Source organism: Gossypium arboreum, chromosome 5 (genome assembly GCF_025698485.1).
Source record: "Gossypium arboreum isolate Shixiya-1 chromosome 5, ASM2569848v2, whole genome shotgun sequence".
NCBI classification, from domain to species: Eukaryota; Viridiplantae; Streptophyta; class Magnoliopsida; order Malvales; family Malvaceae; genus Gossypium; species Gossypium arboreum.
In genome coordinates, this window is record NC_069074.1 from 35,584,778 (window position 1) to 35,597,136 (window position 12,359).

Consider the following 12,359-nt stretch of genomic DNA (forward strand, 5'->3'; position numbering starts at 1 on the left):
TAATTTTTTTTTTATTCTTTTCAATTAATTATTGGTGTCATTTATTATTGTCATTGCCATCAACTTTCTGATCCATGATTCGAATTCTACATTTTGGTGAGCTTCACTTTCCCTTAAAGAGAGGAGAATGATTTCCAACAGATAATGACATAAAATCTATACAGATTCTTTTAATCATAAGTAAAATCACTTTATGACCTTCCCTTTAATTAGGTGGGACAATTATTACACATATATTTATCCTCATTCCCATCACATTCACATCACCTTTCATAACCTTTCATCTTTCACCACCATTGTCTCTTCATTCTTTAAAGGTGAACCACCCATTAAACTAGCTCTCTACTAACTTGTTAACAAATATTATTTGAATGAATTAACTTACTAAAATTTTCACAAACTAGAATGAGTGAAGCATTTATCAATCTGAATCCATTTTTTTTAATTTTATTCCGAATGTATTTTTAACGTTCATTAAATATTCTTTTTCAAATTATATAAGGCAAATATTGAATATATAAATGAATACCAAATTCTATATTACAAAACTAAGGAAAATATTTTATTCCAAAGCTGAATCTAATCAATGAAAACCTCTAAGAGATAGAAACATTCAAATGAAGAAATTAACTCAAGAAAAAGCTAATAGTATCAAATTCATTCTCTTTGATAATTGTCTTTTCTGAGTCTTAATCACATAAGATCAACAACAAATCAAAACTTCAAATAGGGAACATAAAAATTGAAGAATTAACTCAAAATTTTGGACATTGCAGAACCAGTAAAGCACAGAATTTGTCTACTACACAAACAACGAAGCTCAACAAGTCGATTTAAATAAGGTAACAAAAAAATTAAAATGGGAAAGAACTTTTAGCTTCTCAAATTCTCAACAATCTTGGAGAGTGCTGAGTATGTTCCAAAAGCTGATGAAACTACTCCCACTGTAATAACCATAATACAAAGTGTTCTCTACACACACAAAAAAATAATAATAATGATAATTAATTTACTATTACAAAAAGGCTGCATTACAAAAATATAGAATGCAGAAAGATAATTTTCAGATGAAGGTAAAAGGAATTTAGTTAAATTCGATTTTGAGTGTTGAACACGAGTATGTATTAAGTATAATTATAACTTGTTTAATTTTTTTTTTTTTTTATGTTTTTGAAAGATCATATCCAAATATCCGTTGGCCACCAATACTAATGAATATAAATAGCCAAAGCAACTGTAAAAATGTTATGTATATGTTACAGATTGAAATTCAATATTTATCGAATATCAATTTAAAAGAAAGTAGATAAATCTCCAAGGCTTTTATATATGTACGATCGTACCTGAATACGAGTTACTTTACCCCTCAAGATGCTTAAATAACAAGCAGGAGGAAGTATTAAGGTCTGCCATGGAAGAAATCATCAAAAATTCATTAGTCTTCTGTTCTCTGTCAACTGGACTTATTAGAGATTGTTAATATATTTTGAACACAAGTGTTTGATACATATTTTAAGAAAAAATTTTAAAAAAAATGCAAATATCGTAATCGAGTAACATGTAAAGGAGATGGAAGAGGTTCCATGATTATGGCAGAAGGTAAACTTACCACAAGCATTGTGAGCAAAGATCCGATCAATGACATTACCAATCCTGCAGACAAGTGAGAAAACTTTTCAATACGAATACATAATACTAATTGGATAATCTAAAAATATTTTTTTAAAGCATATAATATAACTTCATGGCCAATTTCAGTAAATATTAGCTAGTGATTCAACTTTTAATATTTTTTTAAATCATGTTCTGTTATAACAGCTATTCAAATGTTGGGTAAACGAGTGAACAATGAATAGGAGAGGCTTACCAAAGAATGGGATGGTGAGACCAACAATCAAGGTCGAGATCACAAGCGATGTTCTAATTATGATTGCATAGATATGAGACTTAAGATGGGTTGATGGAATCAACTCTTCAAGACTCATTGCCACTGGTGACATTGTTAGTGCATACGTTTGGTCTAAATTAAGGCAAAACATTATGAAACCGCAGTTGATAACAAATAACTGTCTTAAAAGAGAAAGACCATGAAACTTTTGACTAAAAGTAGAAAATATCTCGATGGAAATTTACCCATGAACCCTTAAAAAGATAATATGTAGGTTCGTGTTTAATGCTTGTATCAAAGAGTACCTATATCCAACAATCACCCTGAATCTATATCCAACTAAAATAGATAGAGTAAGAAAAGGATATTTGGTAAATGGGTTGACTACCTGCAAAAAGGTAAAAATGATGAACTGTAAGTAATATTATATAATGGAAAAAGTAAATTTGTTCATGAAACCGAAAAATAATTAAAAGTATTTTGAATGTATGAATATATAAAATTTATAAAACATTGCTTATTAATGTCAATTTATATAAATAACCACTTATGATAAAAATTATATAAAACTCGATATAGAAATACAATCCATACATATATTATTTCATGGGAATTTTTGTATTTATAACTTTACATATAAGCAAGTCTTATAGACCTTTTAAGTATCCTCTTTATGCAAGATATTATGTAATTTTTTTAGTGTATTCGTTTGATATCCATATCCAATACAAATTTAAGCAAAAGTATAGAGAAGGGATTCTCTAAATACTCTCTAAGCATCGATGGAAATTTGAGATGGTGCAAATCTACAAATCAATATAAATAAAGAACAAATTGTGAAGAAAATATGATAAAGATGAACATACCGTAGTCCACACTGCAATCTTGGAAGCAATGAGATCTTTAGGCATATTAAGAGTGAACTGTGATTCCGTTGCTTCTCCAAACATCGTGTAGCCCATAACTGCAGTTCCAGCGTACAACAATGAACATATTGCGAAACTGCAACCGAATAAACAAACCAAAGATCGATGAAGATTAGGACACTTATGTTACTTGAGTTTGGGAGTACGAGTATGCATCTCTATGCAGGAATATAAGTCAAAAACGAGTATCAGATATTGAATTGTTATTTAATAATATACATCTCTTAAATTGAATTTATAAAAATATACTTTTCAAATTTTAAATAGTAATTCCTGCAAGCTTGTATAAAGGGTAAAGAAAAGCCATTGCATGACTGTGGACAGTCTCCCCGTTGCACATATTTAGAGGAATATACCCTTATACTCATTGCAATACGTGTTAAAAACAAGAGAACTGATTAAGGAGCTTGATTTTACCAGGCAATAAGGACGGAAGGGAATTTATTAGGGTTTGCCATTGAAGTATAGATGTTGGGAAAAACAGCATGTCCTGAATAGCAGTAACCATAAAGTCCAACAGCAACAGGAAGAGTAGCAATGTTTAAGGTTGTCCCTTTGTTATGGAACCCAACTTGGTCAATCAAACCAACCCAAAATAAGCAAAGTACTGCCAAGATTGATGCCACCACACCGCCAGCTGAAAAACACATAGAATACACTTAGACAACCTCAAACCATGTCACAAAATGTTATTCAACCAAGATTGAACTATATTATTCGGCTACGAGTGTGTCAAATACATTACGGGGTATTTTCAGTTGTTATAAGTTTTTCCTACAATAGAGGCTCCTTGGAGGAGAAAAAAAACCGAGAACCAATTCAAACCTAGAGTCCAATTTGGTTTCAATTAGGTTTTTATTCGATTGTCTTGGTTCAGGTAATTGTCAAATAAATCCAGGTTTCAATTTAGAAGTTAAAAAACTGCGACTACCCCCCAAAAAAACCATATATGCATCAAACTCAACAAATTCAAGGAAAAAAAATATAAGAGCAAAGTATAAATGAATTCAAGTACAAATTTTCAGTTTGTGAACATTATGGATCAATCAGTGTCTTACCAGAAATATAACTAAGAACACTGAGGTCTCTGAGCCAAACAGTGGGGAGCACAGCAAGGGTTGCCATCAAAGCAAACAGACGTTGCGGGCTCAACACCAATCCACCTAAACTAACGTATGCATTTGGGAATAAAGATGCCAAGTTATCACCCTCTAAAATTATATACTCAACACAGCAAGCCTGCACATAAAATATGTTTTAAAAAATCTTTAGGACGTTATGCTACTCGGACTTAAATGAGAGTGTCCATATGGCTATGTACAACAGGAGTATTCTGAAATATTTTTTAAAGCTGTTCAATGTATTTGAAGGGTCATTATAGGGTTATATCCCCATGCATTTCTATGTTAGAACATATATTGAATACAGGTTTCAAATACAAGAACTTTATAAAACAGATAAAGAAGTGTAACGTATGTACCATATGAGTCATGTTAAATACATATCTAAATTCAACACTATCATCCAAATCCGAATAATGTAAATGCTATATCGATGAACAGGTGATTTAGAGCAAGAAGTTAAAGCAACAGGAACAAAAAGCCAAAATGTAGGACCCCTGTCGGAAACTTGGTCTATATTTCTAATGTCCCCAGTGTTACCAAACAACTATGGGATTAATCGACAAAAATACAAGCAATATTGATTTTTCCAGAAAAGACAGCGGTACTTACATATAACTCCACGTATAAAATTATCTGCACCGTTAAAAAAAAAGTCGACATCAGTACTGATCATTTAGTTTTTTTGTAAAGTAGTGTTTACTTTAAAAACACATTAACAAAGAAATAGACTTCAACATTTTTTTTCCTTTTATACATTTGAGAGTTACAGCAAAGGAAGAGATAAGACTTACAGAGAGGGCGATTCTACCATAAGTACCAAAAGCAGCTTGACCAATATCAGGGTAAGTTTCAAGGCCAGGTTGACTATCAAGGCATTGGCGCAAGAGCAACCCAGTGTAGAATGAAAGCAGTGCAAATGTGAATAATATTATAAGCCCTAACCATCCTCCTTCTTTAGCTGCATATGGGGTTGATAGGATCCCCACTCCACATAGTACATTAATCCCTGCATTTAACCCCCCCCCCAAAAAAAAAAATAATAATAATAAGCAATGCTATTTTATTTTATTTTATTTGGATTGAATTTTCTTAATGTACATTTTCATTGAGTTTAAACCAATTTTTGTTGTCCAAACATATAAATTTATGGGGTTTTGTACATGGAATTATAAGTTATAATGTTAGTAGGGGTTAGGGTGTAATTGAGCAGAAGTAGAGTTGAAATTAGATTTTTAAAATTAAACATGATTAGAGATAAAACAATATTGTTTTAGCTGTAAATTTAATTAATAAAAAATAATTTAATTCTTATACACAACTTAAAGTTTGCTTATTTGTGGTTTAGCTCAAATTCATTAAAAGTATCATAAAAGTCTCCATATTAAGAGTTAGATTGTATTTTATTATCTCTAATAAAAATGAACAAATTAACTTTAGTACGTTAGATTAAAGAACAAATTGGTTCTTTTGTTAAAATTGCAATCCATTTTTACTGTTAAAATTTGATCCCTAAACATCAACATGAGGTACAAATGGCACGTTACATGTCACTGCTTGGTTTTTTTTGTTAGTCACCTTAATTTTTAATAGTATAAAAGGATAAAATTTTGAATAAAAAGGACCAATTAACTCTTGCATCTAATGTATAGGAATTAATTTATTAATATTTTAAATAGAGAGGCAAAATATAATTTGACTTCTAATACAATAATCTCCATAGTACTTTGCACTCAAAATCAAGAGCCCCTTTGGATAGACATTTACCTCTAGTGCGGTGCTACAGTATCACTATAATATCAAGTATTATCGACACCACTGTTTTAATACTAACGAAGATAAATATACCTCCCATCCAAAGGATCCCTAAATTAAAATTGAAAATTTTAAATATTATTTGAAACTAATATATATATATAATATTTTAAAAAAAAACCTCAATTATGCTTGAAAACTGGGAATTACTTCAAGTTGATTTACTTTAAGCTAGGGTCAAAATCAATGTTTAAATTTACTTCAAGTTGATTTACTTTAAGCTAGGGTCAAAATCAATGTTTAAATTTATCATAACTCTATATTTAAAAAAAATAACTCCAAAAATAAAATAAATCTTGATTCACACAAACAAAAAATAAAATGCCAGATTTGAAGCAATTGATGGTGACAAAAGGCGACAGCTTAGTTTAGTTTGACTTGAAATGATGTGTTCACAGAATTAGCCTAACATGATTGGTTTTTGTGGTCCCTCTTCATAAAAAAATCTAAACTTGTAACTATCCTGAGATGGCAAGTGGCATTTTAATAGGTTATATTTTGGAAAAAGAAATTACAACTAATATATAATACTTTGATTTTTTAAAAAAAAATCAAATTGAAGTTATTTGAATATAATTCTTAATCAAAATAAATAAAAAGTTTCAGATTAAAGAAATTTGGGCTCATCGTTTTATTTTAATTTTCAGAAATATATATAACATTTTAAAATCATGAATAGAAAACTTGGGGAGAAATGAGCAAAGAGTTAAAAAGTAAAAAACTAACCATTTAGAACAGCTTGACCGTTAGAGCAATGTTGAGGGAGTGATATTTCATGCGAGACTTTGGATGATGTCTTATCATCTAATCTTACGGATTGTCTCCTCGACGGGATCGGAGGTAGCAAGGCGTGAGAGCTTCGCCTATGAGGTTCTATTTGATCATCGACGGTTGGCAATAATGGCTTCGTCGCAGAAGATAACGTTTCTGGAGTGTGTCGTCTGGTTAAGGACGATGAAAGATATGAACTGCTTAGTCTTGAAAGTGTTGGAGTGCCTAAGAACCCGATGCTCGGCGATGGTACACTGCTATATAAATCAATGGATTGCCTGCAAAGCCACCATCACTAGCCTTCAGCACTGTACACTAGTTGTTTGAAGAAATGCCTCAAAGAAGTAACTCTACAGGGATACTATACTTTAAAAAGTAACCTTTTTTCCAATCATAAAAAGTAACGATTATTATTAAAAGTGGTTTTATTTTTATATTTTGTATGAATTTCATAAAAAATAATTTAAATTTAAAACAACCCCACCTTTTATCATTTCAATTAAAATCTAATTCAATATTTATATAATTTTTTATGAATATATTTTACATGTTTTATTCATTCACATCATAAGTGTCATAATCTAACAACATTATGTGCCATCCGATTTTAAATATATTGCAGTTATCATATCGTAATTTTACTAACCTGCTATATGTATAAATATCATTATAATTTTTTAACATATAAACTAAAATTAAATTTAAATTTAACTAAAGTTAGCATGAATTTGAACTAAATATTATATTATCAACATTAATAATTCGAGAAAAAATAATATATTAAGGCCCATAAAGGATATATGTTACCACATCAACAGGGCATACAATTCAATAATTGCAACTGGATTTGAAGGTCACCACAGTCACCTTTGATCTAATCTCAATCATGATTTTAGTACATTCTTTTCATTTCTAAAGGTTTCAATATATACAAGTCACGTCATAATTAACCAATACATAATAACAAGGGGCAGTAGTACGTCACTCCTATTGGTGGACATTATAGTATGGATAATGATCCAGCCCAATATGCATTAAATAATATAAGATATTTAAATATTTCTTTTCATTTACAAAATTGGAAAAATAATTATCAAAGGAAGAAGTTTTAAAATTTTTAATATTTGAAGTGGATTAAAATGTATTTTTTATTTAACTAACTTTATAAAATCTTAAATTAAACTATTATTTTATTTTATTTCATTTAATTAGGGGGATAAATGATTTCTGGACTTTCCTCAAATACATTTAACAAAAGAAAAACGAAGTAAAAAAAATCATAAAGGAGGAGAAATGACCTGTAACTTTGAGGCCATGAAGTGTTGTAGGAACCGGGTTTATTTTGCTGTTGATTTTCGGCGGAAGAATCTGACTCATCAGATTCATTTCCATCAACTTCTTCACCATTTTCATCTGGGATAAAAACCTTTTCTTCATCTTCTTCATCGCTCTCGATGTAAAAACTATGATCCGACACTGAATTCTTCATTTTACTCCCAATTAACTGCAAAAATCTGAGAAATTTCAGAAGAAATTGGATTCAAATATATATGAAATAAAAGGAGAATAATCCGATTTTGCTTACCTTAAATTCAACTATACAAGTATTCAATTGTTTTTTTTTGTGAATTAATTGATTTGGAACGATTATTTCACCTGCAAAAATTTTGAATGACTAGAAATGTGAGGTAATTTGTATGGATTTGTGTTTTTTTAAATTTAAATGAAAGAAAACTAATAATGAAAATGGCAGTAAAAATGGATTGGAAAAGGAAAAAAAAAAGAATAAAATTGGAGAAGAAAGAAAAGTCGGCTAAAAAAAAAAAAGAACTTCTGATTTCCATTTTTGCCTTCACCTCAGATTCACACAGCAACCAAACAGAAACCGTAAACCAGAAAAAAGAAAACAAATTCTTTTAAAAAAACGCCCAACTCTAAGTAAAGAACGAAAAAACAGAAATCAGACTTTTCCCTAGAATTTTCTCAGCAACACCAAACGGAAACCATTTTCAAAACAACCAAAAACCTATATTTATAGATTCAAACAACAAACTGCAACTGCAATGTTCTTTATAAGAATAAAATTTCAGTGAATATAATCTGAAATAGTAAACCTTTTTCTGAACATCTGAAACAGAAACTAAACTGAATTTTTTTTGACCCGAAGATCTGTAATGCAGAAAAGCAATAACACCGAAAGACTGCTAGAAACAGAGAGAAAAGTGGTAGAAATAGAGAGAAACGTTGATGTGCTGGGATTTGCTTGAATTCGTTTCTTTCAAATATATAAAAAAGAAATAATAGACTGTAAAGCCTTTTTTTTTTGTTTTTTTTTTTTGGGGGGGCTAATATATAAAGCCTGTTATTTTTTCACTTTAAATTTTCCTTTTTGGTCAATGTTTTTCCTTAAAATTTAAGCTTGAATTATTTACATGAGCATTGAGCAGTCGTGAAGATAGAAACCTTAATAATTTATTATTTATTTACAAAACAATGCAAAGCTGTAAATGTCTGTCCAATAATTTTTCCTGCTAGAACTTGGTGCCACTAACCAGCTGACAAATCCTTCAAAACCCAATCATTCATATGTTTATACATATAGATTTTGATGTATAATTGTATTCAAATTAAATTTATATAGTTTTCTTAAATCATATCATACTCTATATATTTAAACATGTTCATTAGTCAGGTCAAGTCTCGCATAAAAAGTAAGAAGATTTAAATAAAATTATAGGCTCAAAAAATAGATTAAGGCAAAAAGATAAATGCCTGTTTAGAAAATAAGTCAAGTCTTGAGTAATACTTTTTTAGCTTTGGGCTCGACCCTACCTGGCCCGACCTAAATATGAAAAAAATTTGATGCTTTTCCTTGCTGTCTTTTTTTTTTCTTTACTTTTTCTTGTTATTTTTTCACTATTATGTTGGTATTATTTTGTTATTATTGTTTGGATATTGTATAACTCTTGTTTTATTGTTAATTTTGTTACTATTTTAGAGATATTTGCTTATTAAATTGCATTTATCTTAGTATTATTTAAGTATACATATATATTTATTTTTAATTTGTTGGGAAATATTTATTTTATTTTTTTAATATTTTTTATGTGTTATATTTAAAAAATTATATAATAAAATTAATATAGGTGGGTCGGGTCAGACTTGAGTTTTAACATTTTCTTTGGGCTAAGCTTGGGTAAAATATTAAGCCTATTTTTTGGATCGGTCCCGGCCCATGGACACCTTTATCTATATTATAAATGTTGACAATTGAATTTAGATTTAAAATTTTAATTTTAATTGAATTAATTTTAAATTTAGTTGAGATTTAATTATAATCTAAAATAAAATAATTTTGCATTATCTTCTTCATCCATTGCTTCTGATTAATAGTTAAGTGTTCCGAAATTATTGGCTATAAATAATAAATTATTCTGTTAATCTCAAGTAGAATTTGGGGTTTCTTAGAAACACTGAAAAATTTAATATGACATAAATTTCACTATTCATTTAAGTGGTTCATAAAAAATTTCCTTGCATATTGTATGAAAACAGGACGCATTATTAAATGCGAAAATAAGATAATAAAAATAATGCCATATATTTGCTTGCAAAATATCATAAAATGTTATGTCCTTTAATTAATATTTTTAATTTAAGTAATAATGTGGACCCCAAAAAATTGTAAGCAATAATGTTTAATTATATTTTTAATTTTAAATTTTTACTTGATGGAGTTTTAGTTCGATTGGTATGAAAATTATTATCAATGCAGAAGGACATAGGTTTGAGTACGCTGAAATATATTATTCTCTTATTTATGAGTTGAAGAGGCTATAATATTAAAATAATTAAAGTGGTAAAAATTAGATTTTTGACAATAATATTAAAGTAAATAAAGTGGTAGAATAATATTGAAAATTAAAATTTTCACCCAAGATTAAGTTATATGTTCCATTTATGAACACCATAACCCAAATGATGACATCTAAATTAATTAATACTATTAAAATAATGATGGACAACTTCTTATACATTGTATTATAATATAGGTTTTACACTAAAAATTTATCTTAATCTCATGTGTATATAGAATCTAAAGATTCAGAATCTAAAAAGCTGACAAAATGTTAATTTGTTAATTTAATAGCTCCTAGTGGACAAAAATGTAGCCATTTTAACTCTACACTTAGCTCATTATTAAATCTTGCATGGGACAAAATATAATAATCTATTTTTATACTTTTTCAAAATATTAATTTCCTTATTAATTCATTATGACTATAATTTCATCTTTAGGTACATCTCTAATTCTCATATTTATGCCATCTTTATGTTTAATTATTTCACGTTGCGTCAAATCAAAAAAAATTGACTTAAAATTTTTGAATTATAAATTAAAAAAGAACAGTGAATTAATTTCAGGAAAAAAAATATTCCATTTTCCAAATCTCATTAATATTCTTGTCTCCCTTTGCGTTGTTGGTTTTCCACTTCTCAAATTTATGTCCATGTCCATGTGCTTCTACTTCTCCTTTTACAAAACGATAAAACTAGCCAAATTATTTGAAAATTCAAATTAATTATATCCATATCAATATCACTTAATTTTTTCTTAATACATAATTAATAATATATTTATAATTAATTCAAACATAACCCATTTTATATATGAAATCTTATATTAAAATGTAATTTTAACTTTTTTTATAAATAATTTTAACTTGTTAGCCAAATATTTTAGACTGATTAACTCTAAAATTTAAAGCAAAATTGACTTATTCAATTAAAGATCAATCGATCACGATTTTGATCTGACCACTCTTACAATTTGGTAGAAAAGAACAAAAAAAAAATCTAATAATTGATTATGCACAGCAAGATATACTATTTTATAATTCAATCATTCTTTTCCTCTCTTTTTTTTTTTTTTTCATTTTCTCTCACATGAGGCATAAATTTTAGCATATGCTTTGCTATATACCAAGCATAAATTTCAAACTTTTTTTACCTCAAGAGCTTTAAAATTATTTCACCATTAAAATAAAAGAAGTGTGTATATAAATTTATACCAACTTGACCAATTGGTACAAGTTATAAAAGTATAGACAAGATTTGAACCATACATGGCCCCTACATCAATAATCTAAAATCAGATTTAAGATTTATAAATTTAATATAATTAACAGGAAAAAAAGTTGTTTGCGTATAATGTACATCACCACAGATCCAAACTAGGTTCAAGGGACAAAAAAAATGTTTTTTTTTTTATCCATTTAATGGAATTCCAACATTCTGCACATGGACTGTGTTGTGATTTGTCAGTTGAATGGATAAGAATGCTTGTCTAAAATCGACTGGAAAATCATGCATTTATTAAATTCTATCGTAATAATATTTTATAAAAATATTTATATAAAAACAGGAAAAGATTAAAAATCCTCATACTTATATTATTTATAATAATATTTTATAAAAATTTCGTTTTGTTCATAATTTAATTTTTTAATTTAAATATCTTATATATTTCTTATTTATTAGTTCCAAATAATACTTTTTATTATTTATTGTAATATTAATTCTAACGGTAATAATTAATTATATTTTTACAACTGTAATTATAATTGTACTACATGCCCTTGTAAGCTCTTAAAATAATTGGTTTTGATCACTTCCTAATCCTGAATAAATTTCTTTACAATTCAGATTGGATCCGTTAACAACTGGATCTGTTTAGTTTATTTAAATTTGAACACGTTTTTATTGTTTTAGAAATATTAAAATATTAAATAATATTATTTATTCTACTTTTTATTTAAATTATATAATTAAATTTGA

General features: G+C 28.1%; 1 protein-coding gene across 2 annotated transcripts; it reads right to left on the reverse strand.

Annotated features, from left to right (window-relative positions):
- Positions 1-626: 626 nt before the first annotated feature.
- LOC108453815 (amino acid transporter AVT1C) lies at positions 627-8,844 on the reverse strand. 2 transcript variants are annotated; one of them, XM_017752133.2, is made up of 14 exons: positions 8,636-8,844; positions 8,107-8,177; positions 7,820-8,025; positions 6,477-6,799; positions 4,730-4,944; positions 4,548-4,571; positions 3,873-4,053; positions 3,232-3,451; positions 2,755-2,890; positions 2,257-2,276; positions 1,868-2,013; positions 1,610-1,653; positions 1,344-1,406; positions 627-972 (listed from the first exon to the last, which is right to left on the reverse strand). In XM_017752133.2, exons 3-14 carry the CDS (start codon positions 8,008-8,010, stop codon positions 874-876), a joined length of 1,662 nt encoding a protein of 553 aa, XP_017607622.1. In that variant the 5' UTR covers positions 8,011-8,025; positions 8,107-8,177; positions 8,636-8,844; the 3' UTR covers positions 627-873. The 2 variants fall into 2 exon arrangements, with proteins under 2 accessions (XP_017607622.1, XP_017607624.1); XM_017752135.2 differs by having other exon boundaries at positions 7,820-8,035.
- Between the last annotated feature and the right edge of the window lie 3,515 nt (positions 8,845-12,359).

What these genes read in the sequence shown, in the direction of transcription:
- LOC108453815 (XM_017752133.2), bottom strand. Translation starts at nt 8,010, where the DNA reads ATGAAGAATTCAGTGTCGGATCATAGTTTTTACATCGAGAGCGATGAA. An exon ending in CGGTCAAGCTGTTCTAAATG is followed by an intron (nt 4,945 to 6,476) that starts GTTAGTTTTTTA and finishes GGTTAAATGCAG; the next exon opens with GGATTAATGTACTATGTGGA. An exon ending in AGATTGCAGTGTGGACTACG is followed by an intron (nt 2,277 to 2,754) that starts GTATGTTCATCT and finishes ACCTTTTTGCAG; the next exon opens with GTAGTCAACCCATTTACCAA.